General features: G+C 41.6%; 1 protein-coding gene across 4 annotated transcripts in view; it reads right to left on the bottom strand.

Annotated features, from left to right (window-relative positions):
* Window positions 1–21988, bottom strand: part of AGBL4 (AGBL carboxypeptidase 4) — a 1218758-nt gene that overhangs the window by 315581 nt on the left and 881189 nt on the right. For all 4 annotated transcript variants that reach the window (XM_023636827.2, XM_070260014.1, XM_023636828.2 and 1 more), the window contains one exon: window positions 10990–11029. In XM_023636827.2, coding sequence (XP_023492595.1) covers window positions 10990–11029 — 40 coding nt within the window. The remainder of the gene's footprint in view (window positions 1–10989; window positions 11030–21988) is intronic.

The raw sequence follows: 21988 nt of genomic DNA, 5'->3' as shown, positions 1-21988 counted from the left end.
TACATCTTATGAGTAATACCCAATGCTTTTGTTTTTCATTGTTGTCATGAGAGAAGGAGGTTGGGGGATGGAGGTGGGAATGTAAATTGATACAACCTTTCTGGAAATGAGTTGGCAATAAGACTCAATAATTCCTTAAATATATCAATGCTCTTTGGCCCAGTAATTTCACTTTTAAAATATCCAGTATAAAGAACTTATGCAAAAGAAGTAAAATGCTTTTTTCACAGGTAATTTTATGATAGAGTTATTTATAAGAGAAAAACATCTGGAAATGAAACAAATGCACAACAGTAGGGCATGTATTTTTGTAAACCAGTTGACATATAAAAGATGGAAGCTACTAGAACTTTAAAAAATAAGTATGTCTTTAAAATGCTCATAAAATTCTCATGGATCTAGTAATTCCATCCCTAGTAATGTAAGACAATAACCTAAAATGTAGACCAAAATATACACACAAAGGTTGATAAATTATTCATAAGATTGAGAAACTAGAATCAAGTTAAATATCCAACACTAGTGGCATGGGAAAATATTTTTGCTGTAATATTAAGTGAAAAATCAAGATAAAATCCTATATTCTATATGATCTCAACTATGTAAAACAAAATTATACATGCATGGAAAAAAAGGCAAAGAAGTAAATGTGTTAAAATATTAAACAGTGATTGCCTCTGGGAGATAACTAATATTTTCATCTTTATAACTTCTGTGTTTTTCAAAATTTGCACCATGGGCATGTGCAATTTTTTAATAGAGAAAGTTATTATAAAAAGATGGTAAGTATGTAAACTACATAGCAACGTGAAGATTGTTTATGAAATAACGTTAAGTGAAAAAAGATGTATATAAAAACTTACTGTGATTGCAATTATGTAAATATGTTTCTGAATATAGACATGAACTAAAAGGGAAAATGTATAAATAGAATTAGGTTTTGTATTGTGCTAAGGCTGTGGGACTAGGAGTGATTTATTTTTCTTCTCTAAAGATCTCTTTAAAGTTGTTTTAATGATGTGTATGCAGTTTTTGAACCAACTTCCCTGTGCACGTCCACTGTGCTGCTAACTTTCTGGCTGTGAGGGCAGGAGTCCTCTGGCTTGGCTTTATTCCTGGTCCTGGCCACTCTGAACCAGCTTCACAGGCTGTGTTGGCTCTAAAAATGGCCAAGAGGCAGGTAACAATGGCTAGGTTGGCGTCTCTTGTTCTTTTAGACTCCAGAGGGGCTGAGTTTATATCATGGGGGACTTTAATTGGAGACAAAGCCCAAAGTTGTCATGTAGTGGCCAGCAGGCTCAGCCTATCACAATTTAACATAGGTTTTGTTTTAATAAGGTTGAGAGAGGATAAGAAACTCTGTGAATATTTGTAATCAGGAACAAATCTAGGTGGGATTTTTTTCTGAGGTTTGTATGATATTTTAGGAAATCAATTGTCTCTTCAGGACACAACCTAGTTAATACAAAAGCCCCAGGGACTATGATGTCCCTGCCATTCCAGGCTTTCCTTATCCCCAGCCAAGTGGGTCAGCTTGAATTCTGTCTGGGAAAGAAGACTCCGTGGGCCAATATCACAAATGAAGTGATATATATATGTAAAACTGCAAAAGGCAAAGGATTTAGAATCAGATAGATCTGGATCTGAATCCTGACACCATCATTTATTAACTGCATTCACGTGGGCAATTCTCCTAATCATGCGGCATCGTGGTTGCTCATCTGCAAACCAGGAAAGATGATTCTGTCTTATGGGGTAGTGAGTAGGGTTATGTGAAAAATATATAGAAAGTGTCTAACAGAGCTCTGGCACAGAGTACCAGTATTTGGATACTTCCTAAACGCTGGCCTTGTAGTCTATACCATCAAAAGGTTATGACCATTTGACAAGGGTACCAAGATAAATCAATGGGCAAGAGCAGTCTTTTCAACAAATGGTGCTAGGAAAACTGGACAGCCACATGCAAAAGAGGTAAGTTGGACTCCTATTCCACATCATATAAAAAAAACTAACTCATGGGAGCACGTCTTTGTGACCTTGGGTCAGGCAACATTTTCTTAGATATGATACCAAAAGTAAAAGCAACAAAGGGAAAAATAGATAAATTAAACTTGATCAAAATTAAAACCTTTTCTGCTTCAAAGGACATCAAGCAAGTGAAAAGACAACCCAAAGAATGGGGAAAAATATTTGTAAATCATATATGTGATAAAAGATTTCGTAACCAGAATACATATTTAAAAACTCTTATAACTCAACAATAAAAAGACAAATATAATTTAATTAAAAATGGGTAAGGGAAAATAATTTGACTAAACATTTCTCCAAAGATGATATACAAATGGCCAACAAGTACATGAAAATATGTTCAACATTATTAGTCATTAGGGAAATACAAATCAAAACTACTATGAGATAGGACTTTACCCCCACTAAGATGGCTATAATCAAAAGTCAGCTAATATCAAGTGTTAGAGAGGAGGTGGGGGAAATGGAAGGGCCCTACATTGCTGATGAGAACGTAAAATCGTATAGCTACTTTGAAAAACAGTTTGGTAGTTTCTCAAAATGTTTATCCTAACATTACATTACCATATGACCCAGCAATTCCATTTCTAGGTTTACATCCAAGAGAATTAAAAACATATGTCCACAGCAAACCCTGTATACAAATGTCCGTAGCAGCATTATTCACAATAGCCAAAAAATGTAAACAACCAAAAATTTCCATCAATAGATGAATGGATAAACAAATTGTGATATATCCATACAGTAGAAGATTATTTGGCAATAAAAAGAAATGGGGTACTGATATATGCCACAGTATGGATGAGCCTTGAAAACATTATGTTAAGTAAAAAATGCTAGTCACAAAAGGCCACATATCATATAATTCCATTTATATGAAATGTCCAGAATAGGCAAATCCATACACACAGAAAGTAGATTAGTGGTTGCCGGGGCCTGGAAAAAGGCAGAAATGGGGAGTGACTGCTAATGGCTATAGAGTTTCTTTGTGGGGAGATGATAATGTTGTGGAATTAGTGGTGATGGTTGGACAACTCTGTGAATGTACTGAAAACCACTAAATGGTGCTCTTTAAAGGATGAATTTTATGACGTGAATTATATCTCAATAAAGCTGTTATTTAACAAAAGCTATGACCATCACTTTTGTTTGTTTGTTTGTTTGTTTGTTTTTTTCATTCCAGTTTTTTTTTTTAATTAATGTTATGATAGATTACAACCTTGTGAGATTTCAGTTGTACATTATTGTTAGTCATGTTGTGGGTACACCTCTTCCCCCTTTGTGCCCTCCCCCCACTCCCCTTTTCCCTTATGACCATCACTTTTAACTTGATGGTGGGAATATAAAAATCTTCCTAGAAGTGTGATAAAGTATATTGATCATTGCCACATATACTAGTTCTCCTCAAAGCAGGGCCCTTCCCTGTGGGAAGATTCTATGTCTCTATTGAATTTAGGAGTGGCCATATGACTTGCTGTGACCAAGGAAATGCGGGCAGAAGTGACCCCTTCTAAAATTGTTTAAGAGCAGGGATATGGCTCACCACCTGTCCCTTTTTCCTTTGCCGTGATGATCCTTATGGCAGCTGCTGTCAGTGTCTTCCTGCACTCTCACGTATTCTCCTGGCACTTATTATTTCTCTACATGTTGAATGACTTCCAATTGCCAACACCTGCAAATCTCTCCTGAGGGCTTCCTCTGGTCACTGGAATCTGCTATGTCCATACACTGAGCAGATTGGAAGTAACACCCCGAGCCCCACTCCCACGCCCCTCAGAGGGATGACTCTGAGGCTTACTTTCCACATTGACTCCCAGGGTTCCCTAGTAGGTTTAAGTCCCAGTTGGCCTCAGTGGTAGCTTGCTTGATAATGAGACTTTCTTTCCTTTCTTCCCTTTACTGGATCACTTCTCCCAAAGTCTCTGGAATCACCTCCCAAATAAACCATTTGCACTAAAATATTTATCTCAAGGTCTTCTTAGGGAACCCAAACTAAGACACCCAGCAATGTTCCAAACAGAGGATACTTGTCAGCCTGGGTGCCAGAGTAAAGATGATGTAGAGCAGAGCTGACTCCACTCCATGAAGGACATGTACCAAAAGTGAAAAATAACCCTTTTTTGTGTGCGTGAGGAAGATTGGCCCTGAGCTAACACCTGTTGCCAATCTTCCTCTTTTTGCTTGAGGAAGATTGTCACTGAGCTAACATCTGTGCCAAACTTCCTCTATTTTACGTGGGATGCCCCCACAGTGTGGCTTGACGAGCAGAGCTAGGTCTGTGCTTGGGATCCAAACCTGTGACGTGGAGAGCACAAACTTAACCACTACGCTACTGAATCAGCCCCTAAACTTTTGCTTTTTAGGCCTCTGCAATTTTGATGTCATTGTCACTTCAGTGTAACCTAGCCTGTCATGACTAGTGAACTATGAATACCTGTCCTCAGTAATTCTCGTTCCACAAATTTTTCCTAATAAAGATGCACACAAAAATACTTATACAAGAACATTCATTGTGGTGTTATTTATAATTAAATAATTGGGGACAATTTAATACATAATAATAGGGGAGTTAAAAATAAAATAGAGTGCTCTTCAGGTATATAAAATTTCCTCTTAGAACATATTTAATAACATTGAGATGTTATTAATGTCCATACTATATTCAAATAAAATGTTCACACTGTATTCAAATAAAAACAGTGTATACAGTATCATTCTAATTTTTTTAAAATTACATATATATTTGCATATCCATGTACAAAAAGTAACAGTCTTTTTAGTCTCATGGCAAAGGATTTACTTGGATAGGAGAAAAATATTTTCTCATACTGCCTCCCTTCTATCACAGAGGTTATAGGAGAATAAACTTTCCAAAAAGAAAAGAAGAAACTATAGTTGGACTTGTGGGTCAAATGACTAAATAAGTTCATGCTTCAATAAGCCCCTTCATTCCTATCAAATAGTAATATTGGATAATATATGCAAAAAGAAATGAAAATATATAATTGGGCTCCATTGTGAGGGAAATATTTTCATGAAGCTGAAATGTACAGAAATGCAAAAGGGCAAGCGGTCCTGAGGTTGCTTCCTTGCTGAGATCTGGATATAGAAGCAGATAGTAGCAGCTGAAAGTCTGCCTCCTGTGGTATAACAGGGATTAAAAGGGCACTATAGGAGGGGCTTGCCCCATGGCATAGTGGTTAAGTCCAGTGTGCTCCACTTTGGTGGCCCAGGTTTATGGGTTTGGATCCTGGGTGCAGACCTACACCACTTGTCAAGCTATGCTGTAGTGGCAACCCACATACAAAATAGAAGAAGATTGGCACAGACGTTAGCTCAGGGCTAATCTTTCTCAAGCAAAAAGAAGGGGCAGATTGGCAACAGATGTTAGCTCAGAGAGAATCTTCCTCACCAAAAAAAAAGAAAGAAAAAGAAAAATAAAAAAAGAGCTCTATAGGAGATGAGGATCAGAGACAAGATCTTCTGTTTAGAGCAAGGACTTAGAGTGGGACCCCCCTGTCATGAAAGGAACCTAGGAAAAAAAATGTTGCTGCAGCACTTTCTGGGCTCCTGTGAGTTGCAGGCCTAGAGACGTGAGGAATATAGCTGTAGGAATCAGAAGCAATGCCAAGCTATCCTGCTGACTTTTTGTCATTGGATCTGCCATATCCCCAATATCTACCAGGTACTGAACTGAAGATGTGGGTAGAGTCAACTGTAAAAACCACAGTACAGAGAGATGTGAGCATAGTGGGAGTTTGGGGGGTCAGGGATGAGGGGAGAGAATAACAGAAAACTTCCTCCTCAAAGTGATCTTACAAATTAAAATTTCAAATTGCATAAAGAAATTGAATACCAAAAATGATACTAAACAAAATCAACAATTATAACTTGAATTCACTCCAGATGAAACTTATTTTATAGAACAAAGATTTTAAAATAAGCATATTGAGGATGTTCAAAGAAACAAATGAAGACATTAAAACAGAATAAGAAATTATGAAACAGAATAGGCAGAAATAAAACAAGAACAGGTGGATAAGAACAAAATTAGAAATCTCAGAAATTAAAAATATATAGTCGTTGAAATATTGGAAATGACAGAAAAAATTCTAGACTAGACATGGTCAAAAAATGAATTTATGAATGCAAGCTACTTGCGGGGAACTCAGAATCAGTGCAGTAAGATAAAATAATAAAAATTATGAAAATCAGTTAAGAACCACGGAAGGCCACTTGAGAGAATCCAAAATTCGTCTAACAGAAATTTTTAAAGAAGAGAGTCAAAGGAGTGGAGGAAAAGCAATATAAGAAAGATAATTTGCCAATAATTTCTCAGAATTAAAGAAAGTCATAGATTCTCAGGTGGAAAGTACCATAGATTCTCAGTGCACCAAGAAGGGTAAAGAGAAATAAATTCACACCTAGACATGTCAAAGTGAAAAAGAAGAATGTTAATATTAAAAAACAGTCTTGAAACTTACCCAAGTTAAGTTACCGAAAACAATTAAATAATTGCAGATTCGCATCAGCAACTATGGATGTCAGAAAACAGTGAAAACAATTCTAAAAGTACACAGCAAAGTTTTCTTCAAACTAGAATTTATACCTACCCAAGCTATCATTCCAGAGAGAAGTCAAAATAAGGGCATATACAGATTAAGAGGGTTGCCCATGGGCTCTCACTAAAATAGCTATTCAAGGATTCACTTTAGTAAGGTAACATATGAAAATCCTGGAATACAATAAACAGGATAAGACAAAAATTCAAAAGCTGTGCAGGAAAATCAATTAGCCCCTAATCATCATCATCATCATCATCATCATCATCATCATCATCAAAATCATCATCACTGTTTTTCTTTTTGGCAAAAGTTTAATTTAAAAGTCTAAATAATAACTAGGTGTTCACAGGGCAGTGTTCAATAGGCAGTTATAGCATGCTAAGGCTCTTTTTGTGGCTGAAAGGATGACAGAAATTTTGAATAACTGTAGACTTTGTAAGAAAATGTATAGTCAAGTATATATCCAAAGGGTAACCAGTTAAAGGTGAGAAATAAAATCTACAGCATCTAAATCTGCAGATGGGTAAAAAAGCAGGTAATATACAAAATATAATCCTCAAAAAGGCAGGGCAAAAGAAAAAAAGGGGAAATGAATAGTAAACAGAAAGCACAAATATGGTGGTAGAAATATGTCCAAATATATTAGTACTTATAATAAATACAAATAGATTAAATTCACCTGTTGCAATACAGAGATTATTAGATTCTATTTTTAAAAAAAGATTATGCTTTCAAAAGATGACCTTAAATGGGAAAGGGAGAAGAATATCTCCCTACCAATTATAAAGACAGCATTAAAATTAAGATCTATTATAACTAAAACAGAGTAGAGTCACTGCAAAGTAAGATGGAAGACCAATGGAATAGCACAGAGAGCTCAGAAGCAGATTCTGTATAGGAAAATTGATAGATGACAGACATGTAATTGCTAATAAGGGGGAGAAAGGATGGACTAGTTGTTGTATGGTACTGAGATAATGGGTTATCCATATGTAGACAAAAAAATTAAACCCCTAACTCATATCATACACAACGATCAGTTCTAAATGAGATAAAGACCCATGTGTGACATAAAACTTGACAATTTTTAGAACACAGGAGAATATAATATCCAGATAGAGGAGGGTTTCTTAAATAAATCACAAAAGCAAAGCTCATAAAGCAAGAAGATTAATAAATTCAATTACATTAAAAGAAAAAACCTTCTATAAATCAAAAAACACAGCCATCATCTGGGAGAAGATATCTGCAATGCACATATAGTGACAGAGTATTGATATTCAGACTAATAAAGAACTACAAATCAATAAAAAGAAACAACCCAATAAAAATGGACAAAGGTTATGAAAAGTCAATTCACAAAAGCAGAAGCCAAAGTGGTCAATAAACATACAAAAAGATAACCGATTCCACCAGTAATCAGGGTAACACATATTACAAAAACAATGGGGCGCCATTTCATGCTTATCGTGATGACTGGTAAAAAGTCCTAAGTCTGACAATTCCAGTTGTTGAGGATTCAGGGAAATGTAAACTCTTATACTTTGCTGTAGGAAGAGTACATTTGTTCAACTACTTTAGAAAACAATTAGCCATTATGTGGTAAATTTGAAGATGCATATAATGAGCAATTCCTCTCCTAGCTATATGCCCCAGAGAAATTCTCATACTTATGACAGGGAGACACATTAAAAAATGCTCTTTTTAGCATTGTTTACAGTTGAAAAAAAACTGGCAATAACCTAAATTATGATCAATAGAACGTATAAAGAAATTGTGATGTAATCATATGCGGAATACCACACAGCAGTTAAAAGGAATGCACCAGAGCTACATGTAACTACATAGATGAATCTCTACAATATAATAATGAGTAGAAGAAAAGTCACAGAATGACATTTATAGTGTGACATCATTTATAGGACTTTGTCAAACAACACCAGTTATACCAGTTATATTTTTGGATACACATATATGGAAAAATGTTGAAATTATTACAGTGGTTACCTATAGGCTAAAGGGGAAAGATACAATCAGGTAGGAGTACAGAAAAGTCTCAACTAAATCTATATATTTTTAAATAGGGGACTCTGTGGCATAGATATGACATGATAAAGCCAAAGTGTTTGGTGCGGGGGGGGGGGACAGTAAATGTTCATTATATTCTACTCTTTTCTGTATACTCAAAATTATCAATAATAAATAAATTAAGAATTTAAAGAAGATAACACAGATTGTTAAGGCTTCCAAATTCTCAGCCAGCATTTCTGAAGGCTCCTAGTCTATGCGGAATGGCAGCATCAGACTGTAGTTCTGTGTTGAGGATGGTCTCAACAGCCTCAGGAGCCCCAACAAGGTAGCACCTCCCACCGGTAGCCCTAGAGAGGTAGTAAGCCCACTGGTAGTGCTGCAGCTTGCAGTGAAAGACAGCTAATAACAATCGGGGAAAGTACCTGGACATGGAATACAGTTGTCCAGATAACAATGGTCTAATGGTGCTTCCTAACCTTTGCAAGTCATGGATAACATTTGTCTGACACACTGGAGAAGAGGCTACTACCCTGGGGGCTCCAGCTGCCCCAGGTCCTACCTGTCCCTCTGAGAGCTGAGTGTGTCAACATCTCACAGTGTCTATCTCACAAAATCACATAAGTGTAGCCTACTTGCAGTACCCAGTGTGCCACAACCAACTTTTGGGAAGCTTTGGCCCAGAAGGTACTCTTCTCTCATGTAAAAGCAGGGAAAATTATACACCTGCACTTAACATTTTTCAATTCCACAGTTGGGCAAAAGGAGTGCACTGAGGGTCACAACTACTCTATTTGACTTTGTGCAGTAGCAATTAGGAACAGAAAGAGCTGGCACAAAAGAACTGCAGTTAACAGAGTCTGAAAGTTTCCTTCTAAAGCAACTGAAGTCAGATCAAGAACTCTCTCCACTTCGTATGTTGGAATCCTATCAGGGTGTGACCACATGAGACTAGGATGTGAAAGCAGGCAATCTGGGTCAGCACACGTGGAGTAGAACAGGACACAATCACAAAGAAGAGCAACCCTTCACCAACACCTTCGTGGGGAGGGATTGGTAGGTCACACAACTGAGCCACTTTACTTACATTAGCCCATGATTTGGAATTTCTATATATATCAATCATATATGTTAAACATAGTTCATTCTATGGAATAGATTAAACATTTTCAAAGTAGTTCATCTTCGTCTTCTAAAGTCCCAAGCTCTATCAGGTGGAAATACAGTTAGGTCACCAGAACTGGGTGGATCCAACTTCCACTTGCAGTCACTGTCTTATATCTCAGTTACATGGACTGAAGACGAGTCTTTGCGCTAGGATAGTGCCTGCAGAGGACAATTTCTCAATCTCCTTGTATGTGAGCCAACCGGCCCCCAGATACAGCACGACAGGCTTGATGGAAGGCAGAGACGACATGGCACAGCCAAATTGGTCACTAAAATATTGAAATACCTCCTTTTTTATTGGTAGTTAGCCACTCCTAGAGCCCCTCAACCCTGCCATGTGACCCCTCTGCCACACCAAGCCCCTCCCCAGGACCCCATCTCCCCACAGTCCAGTAACCAACGTGTTAACACCTAACAGCAGGGCGTCACCAGGGCTGTTAAATATTTTGAATATCACCAATGGATAAAGATGAATATCACCAATGGATGAAGCTCCACACCCACTCTTGAGTGCTCACTACCCTGCTGGCATCATCACCCCCTTGGATTCCAAGAGAGAGCAGCTTCTCTTGTTGGCCAGTTTTGTCTCAAGTTCCCAAACCAAAATAAAATGCCTTTCTGGTAAAACTAAACTTCTCAACTTCCTTCTAGGCTAGATGCCAAGCCTAGGAGACAGAAGGACCTTTTAATCCCAGGGCCACAGCTTTGTTGGGGGACTTGTCCTTCCCATAAAGGTGACAAGAGTCATCCTGACCCTCAGCATGGAAGACCAAATCTGGTCATTTCCCCAGACTGGCCCTTCCTCATGAACCATCATCACCCTTCATTCCATGCCACTCACCAGCCAGCTTCCCCATTCCCCATGATTTTAAAACTTATTTCTCAAGAGACCAGAACACTCCCTTGACATATGAGTCCACGGAGTGATTGGGGAGAACTCAGCCCCAGAATACACAGCAACATCAGAGCATCAGCCCCGCTATCTGCAGAGTCAAGAGGAGGCGGCACAGAGCTGGGAGGGAGAAAAGAAACTGCCTGCAGGGCAGAGGATGGGAGGGAAGGGTTGTTCATGATGGGTGGGAGTTGTGCTGTCCATTCAGGGAGTCAAAGGAGGCGGGCAGGAATTGCATTTGCATAGGAAACCAGGCATTGCTCTAGGACACAAGGGAAAAGCCAAAACAGAACAGCAGCACCTACTCACCAGGGCTGGTTATTGTCAGGAGGTCAAGCTGCCGCTGTTGCTGCAAAAGAAAACACATTGTGAGAGCACTGATTTGAGCCAGAGCCAACCTGGTGCTTAGCTGGTCAGGGTGGATGTGCAAAGGGAATGCTCAGTCACACAGAGCAGGGTACCATGTGGAAAAGGTGGTGCTCCCCCACAATTCTGCAGACAGGCCTAGCACCCTAGAGACAAAGGGACATGGAGGGCCTCCTTGTCTTGGATGGTTAGAGCTGAGAGGTCTTCCAGCCAAACCTATATTATACTTAGAGAAAATGAGGCCCTGAGAGGAATGTGGCTTACCTACAGCCACAAAGAAAGTCCCTTTCCAGACTCCCAGCCATGGGCTCATTCCTTTGTACCAGATGGCCTTAAATTTCTCTTTGCTCACACTGGCTGCACTGGGTAAGTCATATCCTGGCAACCTCTTTGCTTTGGGTCCTTAAGTCACTGTTACCCTCCTGAAACTTCTTTCTAACTAAGATACTCCTGGGCTGGTAAATTTATTGAATCTGCTCAACAATGCTATGTCAGTTTCAACTACTGATGATCAAAACATTCCTTCTCTTAACTGAATCCTCATCTCTTTGTATTACACAACATTCATGGAAAATAATATTTCTCGGGTATACTAGGCCATATAGATGAGGCTGCTTGTGTCTGGAGGCAACTTGCCTTGGCTACCCCAAGGGCTGAGGTGATCAATATCTCAGGAGGCTTGCCCCCGTCACAGCATATTTATGAGAAAGCTCTGTCCTGCATTGGACGTCGTGGGAACGTGGAGGTGGAGAAGTCGGTACTGGAGGCGACGGTGGGGGGTGGGGCGTTGGGGAGGCAGGTAGTGGTGAACAACTCTCTTAAAGACTTAAGAGTCAGGATTCCTTAAGCCCCAGTCCATCTCTTTCTATTTCCTACACTTGATTTTCTATAAACAGTACTGGAAAACTATAATTTTTTTCTTAAAGGGAGTTCAAACAAACTCCATTTTGAGAACCACTGCTCCAGGATACACATTGCAGGATCTTTTGATTACCTGGTATTTCATCCAGTGGATTCATTTCACTTGCATTTCCCTCTTTATCTTGCCTCTCTCCAAGAATGGCTCCCTGAAATTCTGCTAAAGCAGAAAGGGGAAGGCAGCAACATTTTTTGAGTACTAACTATAGGCCAGACGCAGTACCAGGTGCTTTGATGTGCCATTTCTTTTCCTACTCTCAGCAATCCTATAGGGTTGGTAATGTATAAGGGTGGGAGATGAGATTCAAAGAGGAGAAATTATCTGCCCAAGACCACACCTTCACTAAACGGCAGGGCCAGGATTAGAATTCAGTCAGTTCTAATCCCGGCTTGAAAGCCCAAAATACAATGCACATAAATCGCTTAGCATGATACATACTTAATAGGTGCTCAATAAAAAGAGCTATTTTTTGTATTGATGTTTTGTTACTGATAGACCATGTGACTCTTGGTTTATAAAAACTGCCTCTTCCCTTTTCATAGAATTATGGATACCTAGAGCTCAAAGGTCAATGAGGCTGACCTGCCACCAGGACAGGAACCCCTCTGCAACATCCCCAGCAGTTGGAATGAACTGCTTCCGTTTTATCCTTCCTCTTGAGGGTGAGCTCACTACTTCTTATCAGTGGATAGCTCTACTCTGAGCAAGGTTAAAAGCCACTTCCTGGTGACAGCGTCACTGTTTCCAGCTGCCTCAGACCACGACAAGTGGCAGATCTGCAGATCTGTGTCTTCTTCTCTCCTGGTAAATATTCCCAGTTCCTTTGCCTTTTCCTCGTAAGACCTGGTGCAGATCTCCTTGGCCTTGTGGTCTCTCTCCTCCTCCATTTAACTTTGAACTGTCCCCAGTCAAAACCTCTTAAAGATCTCTCTTACCCCTTGCTTCAGTGACTTCTCATGGGCCTAAAACCAAACTGTATCCTTTCAGAGCCTTCTCACTCACACATCCCTGTTTTCCTGCCAGCTCATAACTCATTCCAGTTGTCATTTTCAAGAAAACAATGCAATTCCAAGATGTCACTGACCTACATTGTGAACGCACATCCTCGCTGCTGAAATGAAACACACACCCACACACGCGGGCTAGAAGGAATGCTGGAGCCAGATTGCCTTCCTTCCCAAACACAGAACCAGGCCAGTCGTGCAACTGGCTCAAGCTGCCTTTGCCAAGGCCCACCTGTGTGGCTTGGCACTTCCCTCATGCAAGAGGAAAGAATACGATGCGTCCTTCTATTTTTCCATGGGCTTGACTTTGTGATAACTGTAGTTGGTAAAGGAGGTCTATTTATCTGAAAAGTGTCTATTTCCTCATTAAGAGCTAACTCTAAAGGGTAATTCTGTGTCCAGGGTCCAGTAGGGAAAGAAGGGAGGAGAACCTGACAGGAGTCAGACAGACCTGGGCTGTGTCCTGGCTCCTCTGTGTGACTTTGGATAACTTACTGTATGGCCCTGGCCTCAAACTTCACACCTCTAAAATGAGTGGGACTGAAGTACCTTCAGTGACCGTGAGTCAAATGCAGCCAGGTACTGTGCTTGTGGGCGCCCTCTTCTGGTGAAAGAGTTCTCAGAGAAACCCTATAGCCGGGACACTGGGGACTCAAAGGACAGAGTCAGAATTTAAAAGGGACCAAATTTTAAGCTCTTCTCTCACATTGCAATTTTCAGTGCATGTGTGTCTTCCTCACTAGTTAAGGAGCCTTTTAAGAGCATCTTAAGGGTCTATTATTCAGTCCGTGGCATAGAGCAGCCCTCAGTAAACATTTGCTAAACTCACCCGAACCATTCCTGGAATCCACATTATCCTTTCAAACCCCTATGCCTTTGTCAAACCCCCATGCCTTTGCTCATGCTGTCCTCTCTCGTCACTTGTCCAGACCTCCATGAGGGCTTCTCTGCACGCCCACTCCCAAATCTAACCCCCTTCTCTCCCTTCCTTAGAGCAGGATGAGTAAAAACTACCTTTTGTATCATGCTCTTTTTTTTTTTTTTAAAGATTTGCACCTGAGCTAACAACTGTTGCCAATCTTATTTTTTTCCCTCCTCTTCTCCCCAAAGCCTCCCCAGCACATATAGTATATTCTAGTTGTAGGCCCTTCTGGCAGTGCTATATGGGACGCTGCCTCAACATGGCCTGATGAGCAGTGCCATGTCCGTGCCTAGGATCCGAACCGGCAAAACCCTGGGCTGCCGAAGCAGAGTGCACGAACTTAACCACTCGGCTACCGGGCTGGCCCTATCATGCTCTGTCTAATTGTCTGTTTCCTTCTCTGTTTCTCACAAAGTCCTTACTCAAGGACAAGACTATGCCATTTCATCCCTATATTTCCAGTGCCCAGCACAAAGGCCTGGAAGGAATGTTTGATGTCATCTAGTTCAAGTGATTTAACTACTCTGTTATTCCCTGTTAGGAAGGTATTCATCAAACAGCGTTGGAAGTAAGCCTGTCCCTTCCTCTCTAGGACTTTTCCTCTGCCGCATATTTGGGGTTTCTTGCCTTTATGATTTTGCTCCCACCATCTCTGCAGCCAGTAAAACTGTCTACCCACCTCATCTGGGAGACCTTTCTTCTTTTACTCCCACCCACAGGATCAGTGTCTCTCCTCGACTCCTACAGCTCCTATTGTCTGTGCCACTCCTGTGATGCTGAGTTAAATCTAACTTGGTGACAAGCCCATTTAACCTACAGTTCACTGACATATGTGTGCACCACCTAGTGGCCCCAGCAGATAAGTGTAGGCTATCGTTTTAACCTGTAGCTCTTAAGATATGATTGCAAAATCTGCACGTTCTACATGCAAATAAAAACAAAGCGCTCAAGAATCACTGTGCAACAATTTGTACCTAAAAAACTGGAATATCCCAATGATTCCCTCAAAGTCCTTCAAAAATAACAAGAATGAAATGAAACGGAAAGTTTTCATTACTAACTAGTCTAGCTAGTCTAATCGTTTGGGATTCCAACGGAAACTGTATGGCATTTGTAAAAATAGGGCACATGATTTGTGGAATTTGACCAATAATGTACAGTAAGTTTTATATAGAGGGGGGCATGTTGGACATAAAGAATTACCAAGTTATTATAATTAGTTACCAACTGAGAGAGAGGAGTGCCTTTTATATGGAGATGATATATGATCTAACTGCCTGGATGGCAGAATACACAGTGTCAGCCGGAGGAAATGAGGTGAGCAAGCCAGGCAGCAGGTTCGGTAGGCTGACAGGGCCTGCTGGCTGCGGGGTGAGTAGTTGAACCACTAGCTGACCACAAGCTACAGTCTAAGGAAGGCAGGACCTTCACATATGTGGTAGCGGTTGTGTGTGTGTGTGTGTGTTTTGCAGAGTTAGGGAGAATGTTCCTCTTCAGGTAAAGGAATTCCATACCCAGACAGAGGGAAATGTGTCCAAGTGTGCCTGTATGGTATTCCATGGACTCTCGGAGGAGTGTGGGTAGGCCAGCATTGGGTCAATTAGGAGTTGATGTGTGGACTCCTGGCTGTGTAAGAGCCCTGAATTCAGCCTTCCCTGATAAAAGTGGTACCCCATAGACATTTAGAGGAAACCTACGTCTATGCTTAACCACCACGGGGTGAATGCTGAGTCATGACTTCATAAAGACCATAGGGGATGGGAATTCCAAAGTCAACAGGAGCAATCTCTGAATTTGGTGTCAGCTAGGGATGGCCAGGGCATCTATGGCAGATACTTAAGGAATTGTCTACCAGCATCCTCGCTCCGAGAGTTATCCATATTTCCCTGAATCTTGTCTTTACGCCCCTGATCTTCCCCATCACAGCACCATCACATTGCATTTCCCTGGCTTGTTTACTCCTCCATCCTCTCCACTGGTTGTGTGAGCTCCTTGAGGGCAGGACTTGCGTCAGCATTGCTTTTCTCCTCCCAGGGCTAGCCCAGTGCCTGACAAATGGATGATGCTCAGTGAAGATCTGCCAATCTCCTCTTAACAAGACGACAACTAGACAGGGCCCTACTGAACTGGTCATCAGAAGACGTCTTTAGTTTTATCCTACTCTTTCCCAGTACACACACACACACACACACACACACACGTACACGCACACACACACACTGCCCCCATAATTTTTCACAAAATCCTTTCTGTTTCTGCCTTGGGGACCTGGGAATTGGGCCACAGAGAATTTCGCCTTCTTCATCTGGATGGGTAATTATGAGGCTATGGTTAAAAATGGACTTTTCATTTTGGTCACAAACTGCATCCCAATTACTTCTCAGAATGAGAAAGGGACATGGTGTTCTGGGAGCTTAGGGGCTGATCTGATGTGTGGGGTTCTGCGTGGTAGAAGAGAATAGTCGCTGATTATGTGTTCTGTTTTGCTTTGTGCATTTCGTGCAAGATAGCTATTTGGGGAAAAGTCAGTCTTTCACGGCAAGACGAGATGATTTAAACAAGAGCACCAGTAATCCTTGTGCATTCTCCTGTCACTTCAGAAGCCAGCCATCATGGGGAGCACCTAGGGATCAACATCCTCTGGAAACAGGGGTCACATGGGCATAGGCACACATTTGGCTTCAGGGCTCAGGCCCCTCCTTTCCCAGGAACCCCTTTCCCTGCTCAGTCCCTCCCCTGCCCCAGGTATGCTCATTTTCTAGGCATCTAGGGAACTCAGGCTCCCTCCCTGCCCTGCCCCCTAAGCATAATCTGCTCCCAAGAAATATTTCCTGTGTTGCTGGCCTCTCTCCAAACTCACTACTTGTGATCTTCCTCAGGTCTAGCTACCCCACTGGCTGTAGGATTGATCGTTCTAAAATTAAACTTGCTCCTTTCTTAGGATAACTTAATGATCCCCATTGCATTTTGATAATGACTAGACTTCTTAGCTTGACATTCAAGAAAGGTGTGAAAAATCTCCATCAGTTTTATGTGCTACTTGGAAAAAGCAGTTTTTACTTTATAATACAACCTTATATTTGGAAAACAAATAAAAAATTACCTATTATTTTCAGAACCAAACTTCAGACAAGAAGGTGGGCCTAACTGTGTTGGTCAGGGACATATGTAGAGCACTGGCTCTCCCCTGGCAGGAGGAGTAGGGACAGGCAGTCACCTCTGAGAGGGGAGGGAGCAGGGATTATGAAAGTTTGGAAAACACTGCCTTAAGGCACTGAGCTCATGCTCACACCCCACAGAGTGGGATACTGGCCTCATATTTGCCTGACCATTCTGTGTGCACCACCTGACCTGCTCCCTGACCCTAGCTCCTGCCCTTGCTGTGTCTCTTTCCATTTCTCCTTGTGATAAACAACTGATAAACAACACGGCTTTCACAGACGGCACTGTGCCTTCACTCTCTGACTCTTATTTATTTGTTACTTCAACAAATATCAATGGAGCATCTACTCTCTACCAGGGATGTTGCTGAGCATAGAGGGAGAAAGACATGGCCCCTCTCCTCAAAGAGCTAGCTGCAGGTGAATAGTGAAGTGTGGAAGACAGACATGTTAAGCAAATAACCATACAATATGAATTAATTTCAACTATGGTATGTGCTCTGAAGAAAAATATGTGGAGAGGTACTGCCACCAGAGTTCAAGGTATCCCTCAAGCCTCACTTGGCCCACTGGCTGACACCTGGATGCTACCCCCAAGAATCCCCCAAGCCTGCCGCCTTCTAGGGGAATCTGAGCAGTGGCTGAGGCTCAACTTCCCTTTTGGGCATCTATTCTCATCAGGATAATAAAAAATGCATTAGCCTTTTATTCAGGGAGAGAGTGAACATCACTCAAGGCTGAAACAGAATCCCACGACTGGAGGTTAAATTCAGCAGGAAGCAGAGTCGGGTAGCAGACAATAGCTGGGACTGCACATGTGATATTGTTTCAATATATTTCACCAAGTAGTTTCTGCTCCTGTAGCTTCCTGTTATTGGAAAAGCCAGGCACGCAAGTGGCTTTCATCCCCAGGGCAGCTTAAAGGAGCTTTTTAGCCCAGCCTCTGGCAGCCTGCACAAAAGCAGGGCAAGTGGAAATGGAGAGGAGCACATGAAATGGCAGAGACATTTTGGAAGCAGGACAAATAGCAGCACTGCTGTAGCAGCCGCTGTTTGCTGAGCACTGACTATGTGGCAATCCTCACGACCTCTGGAGGCAGGCACCTTACCCCGTTTCACAAACGAAGAACCTGAGGGTTAAGGGTTATGTTACTTGCCCAAGGTCACTGCTGCTAAGCAGAAAAACCTAGATTCAAACCTTTACTGTTTGCCTCTGAAGCCTATGCTCAGTTAGATGTGAGAGCAGTTAGTTGTGAGAAATGAGGAAAAATCTTGGCTGATTCCCATGTTTCTAGGCAGAGGAGCAGTATGAGGCATGGTGGGTGATGCTGTACCACCGGAACAGCCTCTGCACACAGGGAGTGGTAGAAGCTACAACTTCAGTGTGATCTTTCATACTTTTCCTTCTTAGTGTTCACAGTTTGAAATTCTATATTTACCTGTGTTTATATTTGATTAATGTCATTCCCATTATAGTCTAAGCTCCGTGACAGGAAGGACAGGGTTTAGCTCTCCTGGCAGAGTGGGTTCTGTCTAAATATGTGTTAAAAGATTGAGGATGGAAGGCTGGATCAGGTTTTTAAAGAGGGCGGGATAAATAGCTGAAGCTCTCACTCTTGCTGGAGAGAAATGACACACGTCCCATCCTACAACCCCAAGCAGTCAGACAGGGGATGTGCTGGAGGACTTCACTTTCCCTAGCTCTGGAGAAAAGACCCATGCATCAAGAAACAGCTGGAGGAAGGCTGTTCAAGTCATGAGTCAGAAGACTCCATGCCATGACAGATTGTTTCTTTCCCACTGTCCGTTCCAGTGATATGAAGCCATGAGGATACCTGCAAGATCAGACATGGCATCTAACGTGATGATGCAGCTCAAGGCTGGAGAAGACGCACACATGGCTGACAGACGCCCCCCCAGTGCCCCCTGGTCGCCATAGCATCTAAGCATTGATTTAATGGTGTCCCACGTTATAGTTAGGTGTTTACGTATTAGTCTTTTTTTTCTCCCCACCTCTACCTCTCCCTTCTCCATCTCCTACACCCCTGCCTTCTCCTCCAAGGTCAGAGCTGAATATTTTTCATATCTGTGTATGTATTCTCCCTGTACCTGATCCCTAAGAGGGCCTCAGGAAGTTTGTTGTAGATGTGGTGTTTTGGCTTATTACCAAAGTTATGATTATAAAATCCCTTTTTTTGTAAATGTTTTGGGTAAGTCTTAACTTCTGTAGAACTATACTTTAGAGTTTATAAGATATGCCCTTTAGGCCTTCAATTTATGCTTTAAAGCTGTGATTAGTCTTCATCCTTAGGGTCACTGAGATCCAGCATGAGTGAGGCCATCCCATGACAGCCTCCTGGGATGTCAAGCAAGGGGCTCTGGAGATCAACTAGTCCAACTACTTTGTTTCAGAGAAAAGTAAACTGAGTCCACAGCGGGAAGGGAGCTGCTAAAAGTCACCTGCTGCACTGTTCTGTGCTCTTTGCTTGTATGCCTCCTTCAGTAGAGTGAAAAGAAGGGATTTATGTCTATATCCCATCCATGCCTAAGAAAGAGTAGATAACTAGAAAAATCTGTTAGGGAAAGCAAGCGAGTGGAGTGGGTGAGCGGAGCCTGGGGAGGAATTTAGTTAGAAATTTGTTCTGAGTTCCAATATGATGTTATTTATTTGACTCAACTGGTTTTAGTTGAGGCATTATCAAGAGGATTTCTTTCAAGAGGTGGTAATTGAAAGGGCCCTAAAGACAGGAACTATTTTACTTTTCACTGAGAAAGTGGAGCCAAATTTAAGAAAGATTAGAAGGACAGAAACCTGGATGGCCATGAGGCCCTGACTACCCTCTGTCTCTGGCAGCGAATGAGCCTGTTTATGCTTGACATTTGGTTCTTAGAATTATCAGGGCATCTCCCTGAAGCACTATATTTTGGTCACTTTATGTATTTGGTTATTTAATATGTAACACTAATTCCAAAAAAGAACTTGAAGATGCTTACAATGAGATAATGCAATAAAATTAAAAACATGTAACTAAAGACTTGGAGAAAAAGAAAACTAAGGATAGGAGAAATACTAGGTGCAAGGTACAACTCACAATTCACATCCTGAGATACCTGTTTACTTGCTAGAGGTGGGGTGCAAATTTGGCTCTCAGCTTTTTAGCAACCTAGGCACAGTGGAAAACTCAGTTACAAGATACCCAGTGTCCTAAGGGATAAACAGAAACAAACAAATAAAAACCCCAAATAAAACAGTTGCATTACAGAATCTCCACCTTTCCTGACCTGGGGTCTGAGGGAAATCTCTTCTTGGGGTCCTTAGAAAGGGTATTTTGAGGTCTAATGGGTGACAGGATATGGCCAGGTCACGCAGTGACATACCAGCAGAGCAGTATTTGGAACCATCAGACCTGACTCCCACGCTGCCTTTGAATGAGGCTTATGGACCAGAGATAGGTGAAATGCAGTTGTTGCAAGAGCACTTGCCAGAATAAGAAGCCACAGGTCTGTCCCATGGATGAGACTAAAGGATAGACAATGCGCTCAAATCTTAGCTTGTACACTCATGAGTGGTATAGCCCTTGCACAAATTACTTAACCTTTCATTTCAGCATCTCTAAAATGGGGATAAAAAGAATTTTTAAATAGAAATATAATTCCACTTCGAATTTTTATATTACAAGAAACACTATATTATGGGATATAACATAAAAGCCACATTTTTTTTAAAGATAATACACAAAACTCAATAAAAACATTAAGATTCAGTTTCTTTTTTTTTTTTTTTTTTGAGGAAATTAGCCCTGAGCTAACATCTGCCACCAATCCTCCTCTATTTGCTGAGGAAGACTGGCCCTGAGCTAACATCAGTGCCCATGTTCCCCCACTTTCTATGTGGGACGCCTGCCACAGCATGGCTTGACAGTGGTGCGTAGGTCCATGCCCGGGATCTGAACCGGCAAACCCCTGGTCACCAAAGCAGAGCGTGGGAACTCAACCACTGTGCCACAGGGCAGGCCCCAAGCTTCAGATTTTTTGAGAGTATCAGCCTTACTGTCCTCTATGCAGGTGGGAGTTTGGAGGCTGTGACTTCTGAAAGGATCCTATCATACTCAAGTAATTGTTCAATAAAGTCTTTTTACTTTCCATTCTCCTTCACATTCAGCAAGTGTGCAAAGGAATTCACAGTAGCTCTGCACAGAACCGTGGTCAGGACTGAATGAAACAATGGATCAGAAACACTTGGAACCCAGAAGCTGTGTGTTCTGGCTCCAGCTTTGCTACTTACTTGCTGTCCAAGCCAATGATTTACCTTCTCTGACCCTGTCTCTACCACATACTGCATAAGTGACCATGGGCAAGTCAGGTAAATACTTTGAAATGGGTTTAGCAACCCACCTCCTGGTAAAGCATTTAGCCTAGTGCTTGACGCATAACCACTGGGTGAACAGCACATAGTCTGGTAAGACTTTTATTTCTATTTATTTATTTACTTATTTATTTATTTTTTGAGGAAGATTAGCCCTGAGCTAACATCTGCTGCCCATCTTCCTCTTTTTTGCTGAGGAAGACTGGCCCTGAGCTAACACCCATGCCCATCTTCCTCTACTTTATATGTGGGATGCCTACCACAGCATGGCTTGACAAGTGGTGCATAGGTCCGCACCTGGGATTCAAACTGGCGAACCCTGGGCCGCCCAAGGGGAGCATGCGAACTTAACCACTGTGCCACCAGGCTGGCCCCAAGACTTTTATTTTTAATTCCAGGACTCCATGCTTGGAAACTCCTCCCCTCTTTCTCTTTAACTGACTCATCTCTTAGATCATCACCTCCTGGAAGCCTCTGCTCTCTCAGTCTGGGTTAGGGGCCTCCTTGAGGCCCCTGGCCACAGACATCATCACCGCGGGTTGCAATTATCTGCCTGAGTCATCTGGTGGGC

Source organism: Equus caballus, chromosome 2, assembly GCF_041296265.1.
Source record: "Equus caballus isolate H_3958 breed thoroughbred chromosome 2, TB-T2T, whole genome shotgun sequence".
Taxonomy (NCBI): Eukaryota; Metazoa; Chordata; class Mammalia; order Perissodactyla; family Equidae; genus Equus; species Equus caballus.
This window is presented reverse-complemented; position numbering and strand designations above follow the sequence as displayed.